At 46.2% G+C, this 19592-nt stretch overlaps 3 protein-coding genes across 4 annotated transcripts in view; 1 reads left to right on the forward strand and 2 right to left on the reverse strand.

Moving 5' to 3' along the window:
• Window positions 1–4220: 4220 nt before the first annotated feature.
• Window positions 4221–10893, reverse strand: LOC135385711 (cholinesterase 1-like). The gene is made up of 3 exons (XM_064615185.1): window positions 10646–10893; window positions 4705–6251; window positions 4221–4630 (listed from the first exon to the last, which is right to left on the reverse strand). The coding sequence occupies exons 2-3, from the start codon at window positions 6249–6251 to the stop codon at window positions 4432–4434; spliced, it is 1746 nt and encodes a 581-aa protein (XP_064471255.1). The 5' UTR covers window positions 10646–10893; the 3' UTR covers window positions 4221–4431.
• The window catches only part of LOC135385710 (acetylcholinesterase-like), a 93913-nt gene continuing 83429 nt past the window's right edge, over window positions 9109–19592 (forward strand). The window contains exon 1 of the mRNA XM_064615180.1: window positions 9109–9325. The gene's annotated coding sequence lies outside the window, so the exon portion shown is untranslated. The remainder of the gene's footprint in view (window positions 9326–19592) is intronic.
• The window catches only part of LOC135385712 (acetylcholinesterase-like), an 80379-nt gene continuing 76973 nt past the window's right edge, over window positions 16187–19592 (reverse strand). For both annotated transcript variants that reach the window (XM_064615186.1, XM_064615187.1), the window contains exons 2-3: window positions 17407–18937; window positions 16187–16712 (exon numbers count right to left, since the gene is read on the reverse strand). In XM_064615186.1, coding sequence (XP_064471256.1) covers window positions 16550–16712; window positions 17407–18937 — 1694 coding nt within the window. In that variant the 3' untranslated portion in view covers window positions 16187–16549. The remainder of the gene's footprint in view (window positions 16713–17406; window positions 18938–19592) is intronic.

The following is a 19592-nucleotide window of genomic DNA, read 5'->3' on the forward strand; positions in this document are numbered from 1 at the left end:
GAAGGCTCCTCTCCAAACATCTTTCTTCAGCTCAGCCACCAATGGAGGCTCTAATGAAAAACGGCAGCAGAATCACTGGTCAGAGACAAATAGCTGAAATGGCCAGAGAGTTCTTCTCAGACTTGTACGGGGGAGACCTCACAGAGTCGGACCGTTTCAGTTCCGATTACACCCGCAGGGGTGTTGAACTGAACTGCGAGGAGGTTGTTCAGGTTGTCCGTAGCCTGAAAAACAGAAAAGCACCTGGACCCGATGGGTTGCCTGCTGAGTTCTACAAGCAGTATTGGAACCTCCTGGGTCCCTCTCTGGTTAAGGTGCTTAATTACTCTCTAAAACAGGGATCACTACCAGACGAGTTTATGGAGGGAACCGTTACTTTGTTATGCAAGGACCCCCAGCGAAAGGAGCAGTTGGGAGCATGGAGGCCGATAACACTTTTAAACGTAGATTACAAAATTCTAGCAAAGGTTCTAGTAAAGAGGCTACAAAAAAACATGAAAAACTGGATATCGCCATTTCAGGGGGCAGCAGTCGGTGGTCGAAAAATACAGGACAAACTTTGGGAAATCAGGGATGTAATACAGTGGTTAGCGGAGAGGGACGTACGCAGTATTTTAATGGCCTTTGATCAAGAAAAGGCCTTTGATAGGTTGAAACATGCGTTTTTGAGGGAAACGCTCGAACAAGTCGAAGCAGAAAATGAAATAGTAAGCACTATAGGAGCGATGTATAGAGGATGCAAGAGCAGGTTGCTCATCAACGGTTGTCTAGGGAAGGAATTTACTATTCGAAGAGGTGTAAGGCAGGGTTGCCCTCTTTCTCCTCTTTTGTACGTCCTGGCATTTGATCGCCTCTTGCGAGAGCTCTATCAGTGTTCATCAATCAAGGGAGTGGGAATACCTGGCTCAGCACAGACAAAGACAATAGTCGCCTATGCAGACGACTTGTCAATGATTGTTCAGAGTGAAAAGGACGTGGAGAACACATTGCAGGTTTTAGAAGAATATGGGACAAGAAGTGGAGCGAAAATTAACAAAGAGAAATCGAAAATGCTGTACATGGGGGGCGAGTACCCAAGGAGAGATCTAGGGCTCAGAGTTGTTGATGAAGTAAAAATTTTAGGTATCCTATTTGATAAGCATGGAGCGTCTTGCAAGAATTGGTCCTACTTGAAGGCAGCAGTCGAAAAGATTATGAACGATCACGACGAGCCTGCAATGTCACTGATGGCTAGAGCACAGGTCATCAAAGCGATCGTGGTGCCAAAGTACACATACTTGTTCTCGGTCATTCACCCATCTCGGGATGTATGCCGAGGAATTGAGAAATGTTGTTTTAGCTTCATTTGGAGTGGAAAGACTCAGTGGGTGGCGCAAGAAAGATTAAAGCTTCCAATAGAGGATGGTGGCCTGCAAATTCCGGACTTTCGACATTTAGCACAGGCATACGCGGTACATGGAGCTTACAGGATGCTAACTCACGAAGGTTCCGGGAAACTTTTATCGAGATTTTGGCTGGGCACTAACATAAAACTTTTTAGGCAAGAAAGCATTGATCATAGAGTCCCAATGTCTGAAAACCAGCCAAGACTATACAAAGTAGCGAAACAGGCTCTTGTACAGCTTAAAAAGTTGAACAATAATAAGGACTATGGCGATTGCAAGGTCGTGGAAATCTACAAAGACTTGAGGAAAGAATTTGTTGAGAACTCCTCTTCCCAGATAACACGAGAGGGATGGAAAAGACTGAATAGCTTCTGGTTGGATAGTAAAAGGAAATCGCTGTTGTGGAGAATAGGGCATGGAGTACTACCTGTGAAAGACAGATTCTATTTATGGGGTAAGTCCAGTAGACGGAACTGCGCGCTTTGTAGTCGCACAGAAACAGTAAAACATGCAATTTTTGAGTGTAAAGTGCCTGCATACCTGTGGTTATGCTTCAAAAAATATTTTGGATTAAGTAGTCTTACGTTTGAACAAGCTGTGGGGATCCATATCGGGCAAGTAGTTAAGAAGCAGCAGAGCTTCTATCTATTGGTCGCCGCAGAAATTGTCTATCAAGTGTGGCTTAATAGGTGTAGGGTTGTTCATGGAGGTGATTGTTGGAGCAAGGCGAAATTTAGAAATATTGTGAGCTATTATGTCCGCATGTGGCTTGGGAGGGAATGGTTACGTTTGGGGCAGCGAAATTTCTTCAAACAGTGGCAGTGCAAAGGCTTCAGAGTGGTGGACGGGATCATCAAGTTCCACTTGAGCGAGTAAGTATGAATGAAATTATGTTTCCCGAGCATTTGAAAACTTTCCAGGGGAGGGAATTGGTAAGATATGCGGGGCGGTTTAAATGTGAAGCTCAGTGGTGTTGGCACTCCTCGAGAGTATACGATGGGATGCTGCACTTCAGTGCGATAGCAATGTGGCAATGTTTTAGAACTTGTCTCAGTTGTTGACTCAAGGATAGAAATAGGCGAGATACGAATAATGGGGTAACAAGCGGGATAAATGGTTAGGGAAAGCTTAGGAAGATGAGTACACAATCTTCTGTGGCTCATCTCATAGAGTCAACAATACAAAAAAGGGAGCCAGCCAATATGGCTGGTCTTCCACGATGATGTCAATACATATAGACCACTTCTACGCTCTGGTTCCCCTACGTGTAACGCCGTGGAGGGAGCCTGCTGTTCTTACGGTGGGAGCACCTCTGCTAACGCGGTCCACCCGCGTCTTCGATTTTGGCCAAAATGCCACGTGGCAGTGCTGCTTGCAGTTCTGCTTGGAGAAACAGAAAATGGAACGTGTGGTGACGGTGACTGAGGTTGAAAAATGAAAAAGAGGCAGATCCCCGGAAAACTGTACCCGGTGGACATCCACAGGGCTGAATTTTCTCACATTCAAATTAGTGTTCTAAACATTTTTTGAACGTCTTCAAGACGGCCACAAACACGTCTTCAAGACTCGGGAAAGCGTCAACTTATCCGGGGATAGAAGACGTTATGTAGATCAGATTGAAGACGTCTCCTAGATGAAAATGCGGTTGTGGCTAGACCTTTCCTCGACGTTTACAAAACGTTTTGTGCTACTAGGGCCCTTACGACGTTATCAATATGAAATAGACTAGAGGAAAGTGTTCTTTTAGGAGGGTTTTTTCGGAGATGTCATCACGTGTAGACAGGGGCGGCTGAAGGGGGCTTACAGGGGTTACTGTTGACCCCTTGAGTTTGTGAAGGGGGCGCAAAATTCCCACGGAGGTGAGTCGCCAAAGTGTTATTTCAAGTGCCGCATGCGAATAAAATGCGATAAACCCTTTTCCTGAATCGACCAAATTGCCGCATAGTCCAGGCTTTGTCGATTGATGCGGTAGAACTCACGACGACATGACCTGAAAGTGTTCACGGGTTCCAGGAGGTTTTACACATTCAGACGTTTACGCATTGAGGTGTTGTGTGAGGTACGCATTGAGGTGACGTGTACGTGTGAGGTTTTACACATTCATTCAGACTGCCTCGAATTTTTGGGACCCGGTCATGAATTGGTGGTGGCGATAGGGGGTGGATGGGGGTGCCGGTTGGGATGGGGTCCCCCTGAATTCAGAACGTTGCCCCGCCCCTGCGTGTAGTGACAGTACAGAGCAACAAATTTACTTGAAAAGGAACAACAACCAGTTTGGAGCATCATAGAGAGTTGGGGTGGGGGGAGATTCATGACTGCAGTGCGATGTGGAGCAGTTCCGGTTCTTGGCGAAGAAGCGCGTTCTTTGTGCGTGTGTGTGTTTGTGTGAGAGAGCTTTTTTTCTGACTCCATCTTGGGCTACTTGCGTTCAGCTATTTGGCAGCACCATTAGCCGCACCATTAGCTTGTTCCGAGTTCATTGCTTACACAGTGATTTATTCACATCATTCGTGCAGGAAATATAAAACATGAAAGACGAAGGAGAGAAAGAATTGCGAATTTTACGTGCGCAAGACTTCTTATACTACACGATTTCAGTTGTCAGGCTTTTGTAGATCATTTATCGTGGGGAAATTTACTTATGTGGAATTTCTTGTGGAGTTCTTCGTCATAACGACTATATGCTTACTTCCGAAAGACAGGCAGAAGACCGGACACTGTTCCTGATACTAATGCAAAATGTGGTCAGGTGTTCCCATCGACATGATGACACTTGAGAGCTTCTAGCAACGCAAGCAATGTGGCCCTGATTTGAATTTTCTGCTCGATGAGGAAGAAGAAAATAAACTAGGTGCTTTACCGTTATCGTACCTCGAAGGCATGACATGCGACAAGGCGACATTTCCTTCCGTCGCGTCACTCGTTGTGGACCCCCCCCCCCCTTTTTTTTTAGTGACGCCACTGCATCATGGAGACTACCAGCAGTCTCGAAGAGATCATCAATGCGCTTCGCTCGTGAGTTTTCACAAACGTGGCGGGCGTTGTTCTATATTAGCCCATCAGGTGTTGAAAACATGGGTGCCGTGTTTTTCCAAATGTCAAAGCTGTGAAACGTCCTCCAGAAATTGCAGCTTTCAGCGCTGGGTCCAGACTGTTCCAGGTAGCCCTTTGCAGTGATGTCAAGAAACGTTCCGTGTTCGGAGGAATAGCGTGGCCACGGTTGCCCCGATGGCGAAGCTGGTTTCCTGCAAGAAAAGATTGTAATGTGTAATACAGTTACAAAAGCACAACGAAGTGTCGCTGGATTGACTGTTTTTACCCTGCCTTTGCGAACGACACCCAGGTATCCATCATGGACACGCTGAGCTCTTTTTCCTCCGTGGTGTAGTGTTCCGGGTGACGAATGGGCCTTCCGAAGACGTAGGGCACTTCATCGAAATGAGTGGCAGCAGCCCATGGCGGACGCTCGGGGCCAACGCTGCCGTGATTGAAGCGGTAGTAGAAGACGGAAGTGTTATGATCCGCCAGCGCATCAGCAAAGTAAACAGTTGGACACACGTATAGGTAATCTCCTACAAAATCAAACACGTACTGTCTGTTATGCACAATGTCAGATCCTTTCAGGTTGGACGCGAAATAATAGTAGATCCCTTCCGTCGCTGCGGCACCCAGCTGTCTCTTAAAACGATATTCGTTAAAGAAAGTCTTGATGTAGTGCAGAAGGTTAAGCGAAGTAAACTCCTCGGAGTCAATAAAGTTCTTCCATTGCAGCTGACGGCGAAATTCGAAAGCTCCTTCATTTTTGTTCGATCCTATCAGCACTTCGACCTCATTGAAGAGGCCCATGCTAAATGCCATGTGCTGGTTGAGAGGAAGAAACTCGTTGTCGAAGGTCGGGCCATAAATGTGGTACACATCTTCAACATCCTTACGGCGACGTCGTCTGTCTACATTTGTGGCAGACAGAAGCTCATCGAAATCTTTCTTGGCTCTGCTGGACGTGCAGTTCATTGGCTTCGTCACCGCTTTCGATCCTAGAGGAACGTGGCCTTTCCACATCGAGCTTTCACGTAGCCTCCAAAAAGCACTCCCACTCTGTAATATTGCTCGCTGGAAAAGTCCTGAGCTGAGGGGCGACATTATGTGCATTGCAATGGATGCAGCACCCGCATCTTGTCCGAACACTGTCACTGAACTTGCGTTCCCACCAAAGGAATCAACATGTTCCTTTATCCACTTCAATGCTAAATTTTGGTCGTAGAGACCTTGGTTACCTGGTGCAGCTTCTGAACCAGCGTTCAAGAAACCCAGCCTTCCTAGCCGGTAGTTGACAGACACTATCACCACGTCCCCATATGCAGACAGCATTGCGCCGTCGTAGTAGTCCCATGAAGATGAACCCAGTATGAAATCTCCACCATGAATCCAGACCATAACTGGCCGCAATTCCCCTGGCACAATATTTGCAGGTGTCCAGATATTTAAGTAAAGACAATCTTCACTGCAGTTACTCGACTTTCCGGGGACAGGAGGCCACTCATCCGGATTCTGCCGACACTGGTTCGGTCGTCTTGTCGCTTGAAGTGTGACGCTCCACGGACGTACAGGAACAGATTTCTTGAGCCTGAGGTTTCCAACAGGGGGTTCCGCATATGGAATTCCCCAGAAGACGTCGACGCCGCGTCCGATGAGTTCGATGCGCTGCCCAGCGACGGCTCCAAGCTTAGTTTTGACAATGGGTGTGGCATCATGGATTACGCGTTCTCCCATAGTAACACTAGTGTCGGTTGCAAAGGAGTTCCACTCTTCATGGATAAGGACGCAGAGCACCACGATACGGTAGGCTATGTTCAGGATGTTGGCCATCTGAGGAAAAACGCAAATATGAATATGAAAAACGCAAATATCCGTTATGAATAAGACAACCTGCAATAAAAGAAAGGACCACGATCTCCTTTGACCAACACTTTTTCGGAACAGGATGTCAGGTGGCGTGCGCAAAAGATGATGACCGAACCTCTCCAGCATCATTTAAATTAAGAGCCATACTTCTTAAACCAAATGTCATCTAAATTGTTTCAAACTCCATCGAGATTAATTCGATTATCTGTACAATTATTTTACCTGCATTCGAACTAGACTGGTAAACTGTATAAAGCGCATCGTTATAACTGAAGAGCAGCGGAAATGACATGTCCACCAACGGCATTTCTGTGCTGTTCCCACCGATTACCTGGCTCACGTACTTTTATACTGCTGCGATTACTGAAAACGTTGAATTAGATGTACTCAGAGTGCGGTACGAAAAGAGCGCATTTTGGAAAGTTATAGGAACCGACCACGCTACTGCGTAACCGATGGCGCTCTTTGTTACGTGGAAGGTGTCCCGGACGTCATGTTGTAGAGACGGCATGCCGTCTCTGCGTGATCGACAACGTGGCCGCTGCATCTGTGTAAGGACATGGAAAGGAAGAAAGACAACGTCCAATGATGGAAGAAGTTAAGGTCACCACCGTCAACAGACCTCACGGCGGGAAAACTGTGTGCCTGTGAGATTCGTATTTTTTCGACATTATGGCTCAGGTGGGGCTTAATCCTGTGCGCAGTGTATTCATGGATGTGTACCATGTCTGGCACAGTCTTTTGAGAAAATACTACGATCGTGCATTCCTCTGGTGCTTATGTGATTCCACCCAAGGTAGCGGTGGCCGAGAGTAAATCTGTGCTTGTAGTAAACACAACGTTAACCGCTTGTCTGCTACAGCTGGACAAAAGTTTACTGAACACGGCAGTGGCATATTTCTCATCTGAGCGGCCCCCTGCTAGCTAACAGGAAGAGATCGAATAAGAAACAGGTGACTGGCCATTCTATCCATCTCTCAGTATGTACGTTCACTCCTGTTTGCTGTTAGGGTGTCGCCCCAATGGAGAAATGCGACACCCCCGTGTTCCGCAAACTTTTGTCCCAAGCTGTACGTACTGTCAATGCGTACGTCCCTACACTCTAAGAAAAAGAAAAAAAAAAGGAGTACAGGGTAGTAATTGCAGCTTCTAGTCCCCTAGACTGCAGTTACTCCCCATTCTAGTCCACTAACTCCGAAACTTACTCCCCAGGACTGCAAATTGTCACTGAACTTCGCAAATGGTCTTCCGAATGCAACAGTCTACGTAAATATGTGCTGTTGGTCAATTTGATGGCATAAGGGCAGTATAACTCAGCCAACTTAGCAATTTTCCACCCACACAGATTAAGAAACAGTTAGCGCTCCTTTCTTCGCAAAGTGTGCCCTATGTATGTTGCAAGATTTTATATCACTCGATATATCACGGTTGACGGTTGGATTCAAAGTATTTTCATGCGTGCACACGAATTATGTACCTGGGACTCTTAGAACAGAGCGTGAAATGCAGTCTCCACTCTGTGAACTTCATTTACTCCCGAAATGAACAATTTTTTGTGGCGATGCATTTAGTCAATAAAAGGAGTAAAGGAGTAAAACTAATCCTCTTTCTTAGAGTGTACTGGGAGCCTGAGAGGAAATCGTTGTTTCATGCGTTGAGTAGCCTGTTTGATGTTCCTGGCATGGTTTGCTGATTTTGGGCACTTGAACAGCGCGCCAGTCTCGTTGCTTGGTGGCTATGCCCCCAGATCTGAGCAGATCCTTCTATTAGTAACTGGAGCTGCTGTAATCGTTAATGCGAGACGTCTTTTCGACGCTCTGTAGCTGTCAGAAAGCAGCGCTGCAGTAAAATTCACTGTTCAAACTAGTACTCGTCGAATTTTGTTCTACGTCTAAAACATCGACAGTGTCCTGTTGTCTAGGAAATGGACATGCATCAGCGACAAAACCATAGAAGTGTCTATGTCGGTGTTGGGACAAAACAACGTAGTATAGTGGTACTTGGAAGGAATTCCAATGTGAGCTGATGTGGGAGGTCATGTGTCGGGAGCATTGTTATTTACGAATCAAGTAAACATTTGCGAGCTCCGGAAGAAGAGTTGCGCTAGTTAGTGCAACTGGAAACTCGTGCTCCTGGTAAGAAAGTACACGGAAGCAAAACGACATTTTTAACGCGCGCTCTTCTTATCTTAAAGGAGCGTGACGCAGAGGCTCGTAGTTTCCGCCCTCAATGTGCTCCTTTACATATACGAGCCCTATAGCCCAGTGGTGATGTTTTTCAGTGTGTGCCTATCATTCCAAGTGACTACGTTCTCCTTCCGCCTGCACGCTGATAAGTTGCCGCTGTGCACCTGGCTCCGCTCACTGATGATTTTTGAGTTCCAGTGGACAATCTCAACTGGCTCTCGCTGTCCAGAAGAAGAAAATATTGAGCGCTCGACTGGCGTTGTTTTCTGCAGCAAGTTTCGCAGTACGTGCGAAGGTGGAAAAGCGGAACCGAAACTACACTAACTTAAAACGAAAGTGACATGAAAATATTTTATTCCAGGGAATACAATCTATTGTTGCGTCCGTTCTTACATCTACCAGTCCGTGTTTCTAGGACGCTGATACGGGTGTGTCGATTGCAACTGCAAGTGTAGCTCGGCCGTGTCTGTGCAGACTGCCGTTATCAAAATTGGGTACGCCGTTACACACGGTGGGCGTAGCCGCTGCCAAGATTATCAGTAGCACGATACAGCTACAGATATAATCGGTGACGGAAACATTTGTATGTTGCTGAGTTCGGCGCCCATGTAGATTTTAATTTGGCAACCTAGGCGTCATAATCTTTTGAATTGGCGAAAAAAAGTGAATGGGTTTCCAACTGGTTTCTCCAGAAAAGAAATGTGCTCTTCTCTTTTGTTCGACTTGTATGTTCAGCAGGAGAGTTCTTCGTCAAACGCGTGGCACGTGTTTTTCTGTTGAATATGGAAACCGTGTGACATCGTTCAGCACATCACGAGTCAGAAACACGTGAATGCGGAGAAAGCAAAGCCAGCTAGTCCCAACGTTTCGTCATTCTTGCAGAAATACACCGCTGCTAACGAGGCAGTTGTTGCAGAAATTATGAGGCACGAGCGAACATTTCGATATTTAGTTACTGCACGTCCCTTACGCCTTTTTGCTCTTCTTTCCTTTTTTTTTCTTCCAGTGTAATCCCCCTCCCAGCCCTTATAACCCGTTTTCTATCTTGAGAAATATGGGAACCATAAAAAAGAGGCGCAATCACCTCGCCAGAATATATGTATTCCTCCTCTTCTTCAGCGCCGTTTTGATTAGAGTTTTATGCTTTCTTTTACATTTTCGTAGATTTTAATCGACTCGTTTCGCTTACCAAACGATTCGATTATTCCAACAGACGGCTGGAGTTACCTAAATGACATTTTGATCACAAATGACCGGGAGAACGTGAACCTCCGGGAGTCGTCATGGCACGTACTCGGGCAATTCTGCACTGTCCGAACGGTGGCATACACCGACAGAATCTGCTTTTTTGAGTGTGACTTTCACCTCTTTGTTACAGAATTGTGACCTAACCACAGTGGCGTAGCTAGAAAAATATTTCGGGGGGGGGGGGGGTTCTGTGGGGACCTTACACGGGGGAGGAGGCATACGTGCGAAGTGTATCATTAAGGTACTTTACAAGTAAACTCGTCGTCATAAACGCCATAAAGAAAATGGTGTTACACTAGTCGTCTGCATTGTGGGTTGTTCCCTCGGAGTTGATCAGCGACCCTACTGTTATTTGACTTCGTTGTGGTCTTACGAATAGACGAAAAGTACGCTATCCCCACATCCCATTATATGGGAGCAAATGTGTTTTATGTAGTAACCAAAGTCACTTTTCGCGGCCATAATAATATTTAAAAAAAATACGACATCAAATGGTTGTGGTTCGAGGGATTTGTATGTTCTCCTAATTATCTATTACAACACGGGTAATAATTCAAAAGGCATATTGACATTTGAATGCGTGCTGATAATAAATTGTTGATAACAAACAATTTTATGGTGCTAATGCTATTCCGCAACGTTTCAGAATAACTGACTACCACGGAGTGGTTGCGTTGAACTCAAATACATCGAAATGGAACACTGAAGTAATGCCTTGAATATTATAGAGAGGCAACACATGGGTTCAGTTCTTGAACTATGAAGTACAATAAATGACAGGTTCGCTGAATATATGACTACAATTTTCGCTGCAGTCTTCTACTGAAGACTGAAAGATGGAACAATCCCCCAGCCTTAAGAGCCCTCTGGTATCGCGTAAGACACTGCGGGTGCCCGGAAATTAATAAGACTAGAACATCTCACCTGTAAGGTTGAAGAAGAGCGTCTCGGGTAAACAGCTGGTGAATAGACAGTTAACACAGGGGTGACCGGCAGGTGTCAAGGTTATGCCAACATCGCGTGTACGGCGCCGCTATTCGCTCTTGGGCGAAACTGGTTCCTCGCAGGTCACTCCAGCACTGTCATCTTCATTGCCACTTGCTTCCGGACTACGAATTCGGAAAGCGACGTAGACATTTCGCCACCACTGTCTGGGCCGGAAACGTCGGTGACGCAGTTCGACAGACGATTTCGTGTTCGACCACACCTGATGTGTGGGGATAGGTGGTGTCTGCCTGCATAAGTTAACATAGCGGAAACATAGCGCCTGTAGAGTGTGCATTGAAAGGTCAACGGCATCACTTGCGCGAGCAAACTTCGACGCCTTGAACTTGGAGAAGAGGATAGTGGAAGCCGCTAGAATTTCTGTGCACGGAGTTCGAAGGAATACAATGAACCCTCGTTATTATGACCATGGTCGTTGCCAAAAATTTTGGTCATAATGCGGAACTGTCATATTAACGGGGGGGGGGGGATTTGCAGAGGTTTTACTGCATTGTTCCCTAGGAGTATGGTGGTAAAGCGTGTATGTCAGATTATCGGGAGTCATATTAACGAGGGTTCACTGTAGTGTATTTTTCCGCCGTATCGAAAGGCAAAAGAGATGCGCCTCGTCGTAGAAAAAAGAAAGAAAGAAGAGGACAAAAGAAATCTCAAAAGTACTATGCAGGGACGACGACACTATTTGGGCACATGAAATTGTACTGTGCAGTGTAGGCGTTAATCAACACCGGGAATTCGTTTCAGAAGAACATATTTAGGAAAATTCTAAGACCGCTGTTCCTAGAAGCACGACAATTTGGGATTGCTGGAATGGTGAGCAATCCGAAAGACAGTTTTTCGTACTACTAGCACGTGAAAAAGAAAAACGAATGAAAAGAAAAGAACCCCCACTTCCGCGTTTCTTTCTCGAACTCTGTTCTGTTCTCGTCAGTGCGCACCAGCTCGCATTCTACTGAGAGTGCTAAAACCACGACAACCAAGACAAAACAACACAAACCGCTCACTTTCAACACTTTAAATCCGTCCAGGTCGATTCCGAAACTACAGTGCCATTTTACTCCTCGTTCATCACACACAATAACGCCGAAAACCGGGCACGAATTAGTGGAGTTGTTTTTGTGCAGTTTGATGTAATACATGGAAAGAGCAGACGACGGATGTTGAGGGCATTCCGGAATTCCCTCTCTGTAACCGTCACTTAGACAACGCCAATCAGCGAGCGCCCTTTGAAGCGGACAAGGCCAATCAGGGAGCGGCAGAGACACCTTGGCGTTTGGCGTCCGACCGCCGGGCGGGAGTGATGGCGTCTGCGGAAGAAGCGAAGAGGCTTGAGATCGGCTCGTGGAATGCTGTTTCTTATTAGCGTCGTACGTGTTTGTACAGCCAGGAGCGTAGCACCGTGTTCCACGGAACATGGTCCATGTTAGCACTCGACCACTCTTACCCCTTACTAAGCAAGCAAGCACTCACACTGGTAAGCAAAGGAAGGCTATTTAACCGGGGCCTTTACTTAGTATGCTGCGGTGCGTACGCGAAGCAGACTACTGTAGAAGTGGTTTTTTTCGCGCGGAATTATTTTTCGCGTTTTTCGCGCACACCTCCAAAATCGCGAATTTAAGTTCCCGCGAATAACTCTGGCCATATGAGGGCGAAAATCGTTCGGCGTTCGACGCTATACCGCGGCTACCTGACCCTTTCTACTCCATGTAGCGTAGGCAGTTTAAGCAAGTGCAGAAGATTGTTTTATCCCGTCAGGCAAGATGAAAAGAAATGAAAATTCATCATGTTTTGTTACTCCTATAAACGCTTTGCACTATACATGCAATATACCACCACTATACCACGAAGCCAGAACATGCCTTTCCCCGCATTCTCAAAACCAGCTTGAATGATAGTACCACATCTCAACCGAACTGGTCAGTGCCCCGAGTGATAATGAATAAGAACTGCTAAAATAAACTGGCTAACTTGCACACGGCCAGTACTATGGCCTCCTACAGGGCCCCTAAAGGCCATTTGACAGGGCCTTTCCTCCCATCTCTGTGAGGAGAAGAAAGGAATAGACCTAGAATGCCGCAATCCACGTGAACAACGGATGTCTTAGGACGTGCCGAAATATGCCCGAATATTGACGGCGGCACGATATGCAAGAGCAAAGCACTCCCGGAAACCTGTGCCGCGAATTTAAGTTCTCGCGAATCAATCCTCAAAGCAGCTCTGCTCGAAAACGCGAAAATATTTTCCACGCGGATAAAAACACTTCTACAGTATCTCGAAGACAATCACCTGCGCAGCGCTTTCATTCGTGCGCCCGGCTTGCTCATTCTGGGGGGGGGGGGGGGGGGGGGGGGGGGGGGGGGATATGTTTAATAGAGTGAAAAAAAGAAAATGGAAATGTCAGCCAGGGTATTGCCAGCTTGCTATTCCGAAAAAGAAACTGAAAAATAAACAAAAGGAAAGAAAAAGAAAGGAACTGAAAAATAAACAAATAGAAAGATGAAGAAAGGAACTGAGAATAAACAAAAGAAATAAAGGAAAGGAAAAGATGAAAGAAAAACAGGCACGCAGTGCAGTGCAGTACAGGCACGAAGGAAAGTTCCAAGAATGTCCAGTCAGAGGGCAGACGCAAGGCCAGAGTCATTTACGAAGCGGAGCAAGGCTGTGGTGATGGCCCACTGAGTAGGCCGAGGGACGGGACCGAGGAGGGTGGCCATGGACAATGTGTTGCAGCTCAGCTGTATTAGACGGCGATGGAGGGCTTGCTGTTGGGGAATGTGCTGCTGGCAGTGCTGAAGACAATGAGGAATGTCGCCCACCTCGCCACAGCTGGAACACAAGGGGGAGCTGGATTGGCCCATTTTGTACAGAAGCAATGGGGTGCGGGCAACGTTGAGACGGAGGCGGTGCAGCAATGATTCCTCCTGACGACTGCAGCGACACGCAGTGAAAGAGGTAGCCGAGGGGTCGATGGACTGCACGTGACTGTTGTAGGCGACGGCCTGAGATCTAAATGCTTGGGCACGGGCTGCACACCGGCGGCGAATAGCTAAATGGAAAGCTGAAAGTGTAAGTGGTGGACGTGCAGTGGCAGGAGTAGCAGCTGCGGCGGCTCGTCTTGCAGCCGCGTCTGCACGTGTGTTACCGGCCTGGCCCACATGACCGGGCACCCACTGAAGGGACAAAGCATGACCATTGGCACGGAGTCTGTCTAATTCTGGCTTAGCTGCAGAGCGAGTGCGGATCTTTAAAACGCTTATTTAATAAATACGCTGTTTTCGGAAGAGAAACTTGGCCAAGTAGACTGTGAAACCAGGCTGAACATTACCGTATCGATCTCATACTTTCCGGATGTGATAGCCCCTTTAATGCAGATGCACTCACAAACGCGTGCTACGAAGGTAAAAACGCGTTTGTGAGTATATACCTACATTAAAGTGTTGAAAGTGAGCGCTCTGTGTTTTTTGTCTTGGTCGTCGTGATTGTAGCTCATTTAGTAGAATACGTACAAGTCTTATACCAACAAGCCCAAATGGATGTTTTAGTGCACCAGCTCGACTGCGTGCTTGCCCTTTTGCTTCTGTTTTTTTTTTTTTTTTTTTTTTTACCTAGCGGCTACAGTAGCTCGATCAAAACTGCGGTGCACGCCTTTCCGAAAACTACACGAGGGAGAGGAGGGTATACATGTGTTCGTTCAAAGAAAATAAGGAAGATCAGTCAGACGCAAGGTCGACTTGCTAAGTATTCGGTTGAAAAGAAGAAACACATCACTGGTGATTTGTCATTGATTCGGACTAATAATAAAGACAGGGCCACGTTAAATGCCATTTCCCGTAGCGCTTACTGTGCGTTGAAATGGCATTTATCGTGCCCGTCTGGCAGGGGTATGCGGTCTAATGCGGTCCCCGCCCTGAAAGACCGTTCTTAAATTCTGTGTCTCTCAGGAAGTGGAGTGCTACTTTTGTCACTATGGTGGTGCGGCATTTAAGCCCGAAGAGTGTAGCCCAAAAATAGTCATTACAGCCCAGATCAGCCAGGCGTTATCTGAGTGTCATAAGAGATGTGGCGTATCTGCTTCCACATCGGGAACGGGACAGTTTGGAAGGCCTATTTTGTAAAGCCATAAAAAGCCATGGAAAAGCGCATGTAAGCAGGGCCGCTCGAAAAAAAAAAAAGAAAAGAAAAGAAAAGGAAAGAGCAAGTCTTCAATTGGCAGCGTGGTATCCGAAAGATAATTCACCTAACTTCCTTCTCCAGCGCATTTTTACCGTCTGAGACGGCACCACTAATTTTTGCTGATATTATGTAGCTCGATTAATTAAGGGTGCCTTTATTCACTTACCTTTCTCTTGGCTAGCTTCGGTTCTTTCGGTTCTTCATTCCTCTTCCCATCAACACTCTGCAGTAAAATCTCTGCTAACCTTTTTGGATAATGTAGGACTTCGGCCCTCACTGTGTGCCTTATCATTATATTTTCGCCTTAACTTACCGCGCGAGCAATGAGGTAGAGGGTCGCCTGGGACGATGAAGCACCCCACTCATCATCATCAAAATAAATTTGTTGTTGTTTAATTCTTAGCCAAGAATTCGCTGCTCTCAACATTATGACCTGCCGACCACTTCATCTCATGTTGAGCTGTTGCGGCATGGCATTTCCAATATCACATACACGAGGTTCATAAAATACGTACGTTCACACACCTGGAATCTGCGTGAGGATTCGTCCAACATTCCAATCCCTGGCCGAACCCGTCAATGGGAATGGCCACTCAACGAAAAAGACAAAGTCTCCATTTTTCTTCTTCTTCTTTTTTTTTTTTTCGTTTGCACCACATATTTCAACATTACACCTGATCCCATTTCACCGCAAAGGACTGTACCCACTACCCGAAAGCGCTCGGTACCATATAGTGACGAGATAAAGGTAGTCACGAGTTTGCAAAAGTATTGGATATGCTTTTAAGACTTCGTCGATGTACAGATGCAATATTCTGATACACAAACGCTCCTTGTAGGCAAAAACTGAATAGAAAAGCAGGTTTCTTTAGTTCACGCGATTTAGCCACGAAAGACAAAGCCAATGCGCGTGGAATTAATTTGGCTTAATCGCACAGAGAGCTCGGGAGAGACATATTGCTTGGTTGCTTTCCCTGTATACACCGTGGTTGTGCAGTGAAAGCACGCTTCACAGGAGACTGCCGCCGCGAACGGACGGACAGACGGACATACAAACGCTGTGTCCTGTTATTTGCAGAATGTACAATAATACTACTAGTACTAAAACGAATTAGTTTAGCTCGTCGTGGAAGTATGGAAGGGTTCTTCGAGCGCAGAAACTCCTTTTTTCCTCTCATAGAGGTCGCTTAATAATGAAAAAATTTGGAACCCGCCATTTTTCACCATGTACCAGCTGGCCTGCACCCTTGCCCTTTTGCCATCGCTTAATAATGACTGACACCGAGTATCTCATGTCACATGTTTTATGCATCGCGCGCAGTGTGACACAGTGAACGTAATATCTGCGTACTTCTAAGAGTAAATGTGAGCGGGCAATCAGTCCTGAGTGAAAGTGCTATAGCAAGCGTGCAGCAAGCCTTATAATGCTCACAAACATTTAGTCTGTCTTCTCGCGACACGAATTACTCATCGAGAGCTCATTGAAAAATAGGAACAGATGATTTCTGAAGCCGTGTCTCTTGCTCCCACAGAATCCTTGCAGCGCTCACTTCACGATGTCTGTGATTGAGCTTAGAGCGTTCCTCTGGGTGACGCGATAGCTCGTCCACGATGGTGAAGCACTATATACAACGATGTGTTTGACAGTTCCGATCAGGATTGGCGACTAGAAGACAGAATGCGTGACTTCCAGAATTCACAGCGGTCCTCCGCAAGCTTAGTCTTGACTTTGGGGTCTGGAATATTCAGGTCGACGAAGCTGCGGTTGCTCGGGTCGAACTCGGGCCACGGTCTGTTGTTAATAGGTGGAACGTGTCTGAAAGAAGCAGGAAGCACAAAGTTACATCGGAAGAGATCTGTCAAAATGCTACCCACGTTACACACTACTTGTCCCATGTAAAATACTTTCCCACGCGTTCCATTATGTTTTGTTTTCAAGTTGAGTGCAATGAGCAATCAAGATCTCCATTTCTGCTAGGTACGCCCACCCAATCACTTTGTCTCGTGGTGACAATGCCATACAATAGGGATACGTAACTGTCAAACGGCCGGTGGGACATAAAGTTTTTTTTTTTATGATACGGAATGAAAAAAGAGAGTACATTTCTTTTTCTTTGTGCAACCAATGAAAATATGCCAGGAAGCAAGATATATTTTTGTACTATAATGATATTCCTAGTTATTATTGTTGCGTTGCTACTTACTAATAATAAGACGAGTCTCGCAGTTCAGAAACGCTATCCTTATGATCGCTGGCATTTACCTTCCACTCTCTGCGTGAGAGTAGAAGCCTGCAAATATCTACGGATACTGAATGAAACTACGGAATCGAACACATGAAAAAGGACAAATTAACTTGAAATCTGTCTTGTATCCCACGTCTCTTTCAGAAAGTAAGTCCCCCATTCCTCCTTGCTAGACAGTTCTGGCTGAGCCATGCTGCGTGCCGCGCATAGCAGTTGGACGCGGTCACGGTCAATAATATTTCATTATACACGATGAGAACTTACCCTGTTTTGGCAAAATGTACCCACGTATACATGATGAAAAGTGTGAACGTTTTTTCTTCCTGGGTAACATTGAATAGGTTGTTGTTCAAAGTGTACCCGAACACGAAGGGTACTTCCTCGAAGTGAGCCACCCCTGCCCACTCTGGGTACGTGGTGTAACTTGGCCTGTGAGAAAAACTATACATGTATACATTGTTGTTTCTTTTCGCGTAATCTTCGGCGAAGAACAGTGCAGGACAAACGAAAGCGAAATCACCCATGGCAGTGGCTGCTTGTCTCAGGAATACATTCGGATCATTATCCTCGCCTGAGAGGTAAAAATTACGTATAGCGATAGGATAACCCTGCTTCAACATGCGAAACAGAACCATCAAGTAAAACTCGAGCGCCTCCTTTGAGATCTGGGAAGGATGTTTGAAGTCCAGGACGGAAGATAGGTAGTATTCCACGAAGAGGCTTCCTTCGTCCTGAACAGTTCCTATGAGTAAATCGACGTCATTGACGCTGCTACCCAGAAGGGCTTCCATAACGTCTTTAGGCACAAGTTCATCTCCGTATGTTGGGTGATATGTGATTCGAATGCGTCCATTTCGCGTCTCGAAGGCTTCGAGGAACTCTCGAGCCTGCTTGCTTTGGAGACAATATAGCACTCTACGAAAGTCACGTGTCACGTCATCCCGATGCTGGCTGCAGTTGAGCTTCCTAGCAACTTTCGTAAACCGATCGCCGTCATCATCTACATTCTCCGCTATGGCCCAGTAGGGGCTACCACTTTGCATGATGGCTCGCCTGAAGAGACCCTTACTCAGGGGTGAGACCAAATGGTAACCTATGGAAATTGCTCCTGCGCTTTGTCCAAACAGCGTAATCTTCTCGGGATCGCCACCAAAGTATCTGACGTTGTCTTTAACCCAACGCATGGCGAGGTATTGGTCGTACAGGCCCTGATTTCCAGGCGAATCTGGTTCGAGGGTGTTCATAAAGCCGAGAGGTCCGAGACGGTAATTCACCGTAACTACTATCACGTCTCCGAGGGAGGCCAGAACAGACCCGTCATAGAACTCCCAGGTTGAACTACCAAAGAAGAAGGCGCCACCGTGGAAGAATATCATGACTGTCTTTGGCTCGTTGGAATCTATGGGAGAGTCTTGAGATGGTGCCCATAGGTTCAGGTACAGGCAGTCCTCGGTATGTATTTCACCCGTTAGGTTGACGAAGCCAGTGAAGGGCACTGCCGGTTGAATGCACGATGGTGGCCTTTGCACTGCTTTATATTCAGTGGCCCACGGCTTCACAGGGACGGGAGACATAAATCGCAATGCACCTACCGGAGGTTCTGCGAATGGAATACCCCAGAAAGTATTGATGTTGCGACTGAAGACTTGATGTCGGAGTCCTCTTATCCAACCAGACTTTGTCTTGACTAGAGGATCGTATTTGTTGAACTTGTACGCACTGCAGAGGGTTGGAAATGTTGCGGTTAATGCCATCGTGGTAGCGAGCCTAATGAAAAATGCCGCTGCTGCCATATCTGCAAGAAAAGAAATATTTATCTTAAGGTACCATATCGGAAATGGCACCCTATGTGCTAATGTAATCAAAACAATTGCAATACCATCAGATCCTGTTGTGTTGGTACTGTCAAAACGTCCGGTACGACTTAGAACTGTCTGCAATTGCCCAACATGTCTGGATGCCCTTTATCGTTTAACGCTTTTTGTAGGATGCCTTACAAACGTTCTACGACACTTCCGTTTAAATGGGAACGAGAACGTGTTCGTTCCCGTCCATTCTCTCACGTGATGTCTCACCGGTAATGGGGTATTGTTCTGCTCCCCAGCAGTGAGCACCCCATGTCACCATTATACAGGGTGTTTTGTTTATCCATTACATATTTTTTAATGAAAAAGTCGTGAGAGCAGCATATATGTCGTGTTTGCAGTTGAGTTCTACGGCCAGGTGGACATCCTCTGGAAGAAAGTATGAAACTACAAGATAATAATTAATTACCTAACATTAATTATATACTTAATTTGGGGATTTCGTGCAAAAGCGAGATAGTAGAAGGAGAGACTATCCTAGTTGAAATAAGCCATTCCACGTTTAAAAAATCCTGAAACACGCACGGGCGTTAAGATGTCCATCCTGAATCTTGATATGAAAATGAGCACCGAAACCGCGGCGAC

This window comes from Ornithodoros turicata, chromosome 2, assembly GCF_037126465.1.
Source record: "Ornithodoros turicata isolate Travis chromosome 2, ASM3712646v1, whole genome shotgun sequence".
Lineage (NCBI taxonomy): Eukaryota > Metazoa > Arthropoda > Arachnida > Ixodida > Argasidae > Ornithodoros > Ornithodoros turicata.

Coding starts and splice junctions, on each gene's coding strand:
- LOC135385711 (XM_064615185.1), bottom strand. CDS start 6,251: ATGGCCAACATCCTGAACATAGCCTACCGTATCGTGGTGCTCTGCGTC. Junction 4,631..4,704: donor GTGTCGTTCGCAAAGGCAGG/GTAAAAACAGTC, acceptor CTTTTCTTGCAG/GAAACCAGCTTCGCCATCGG.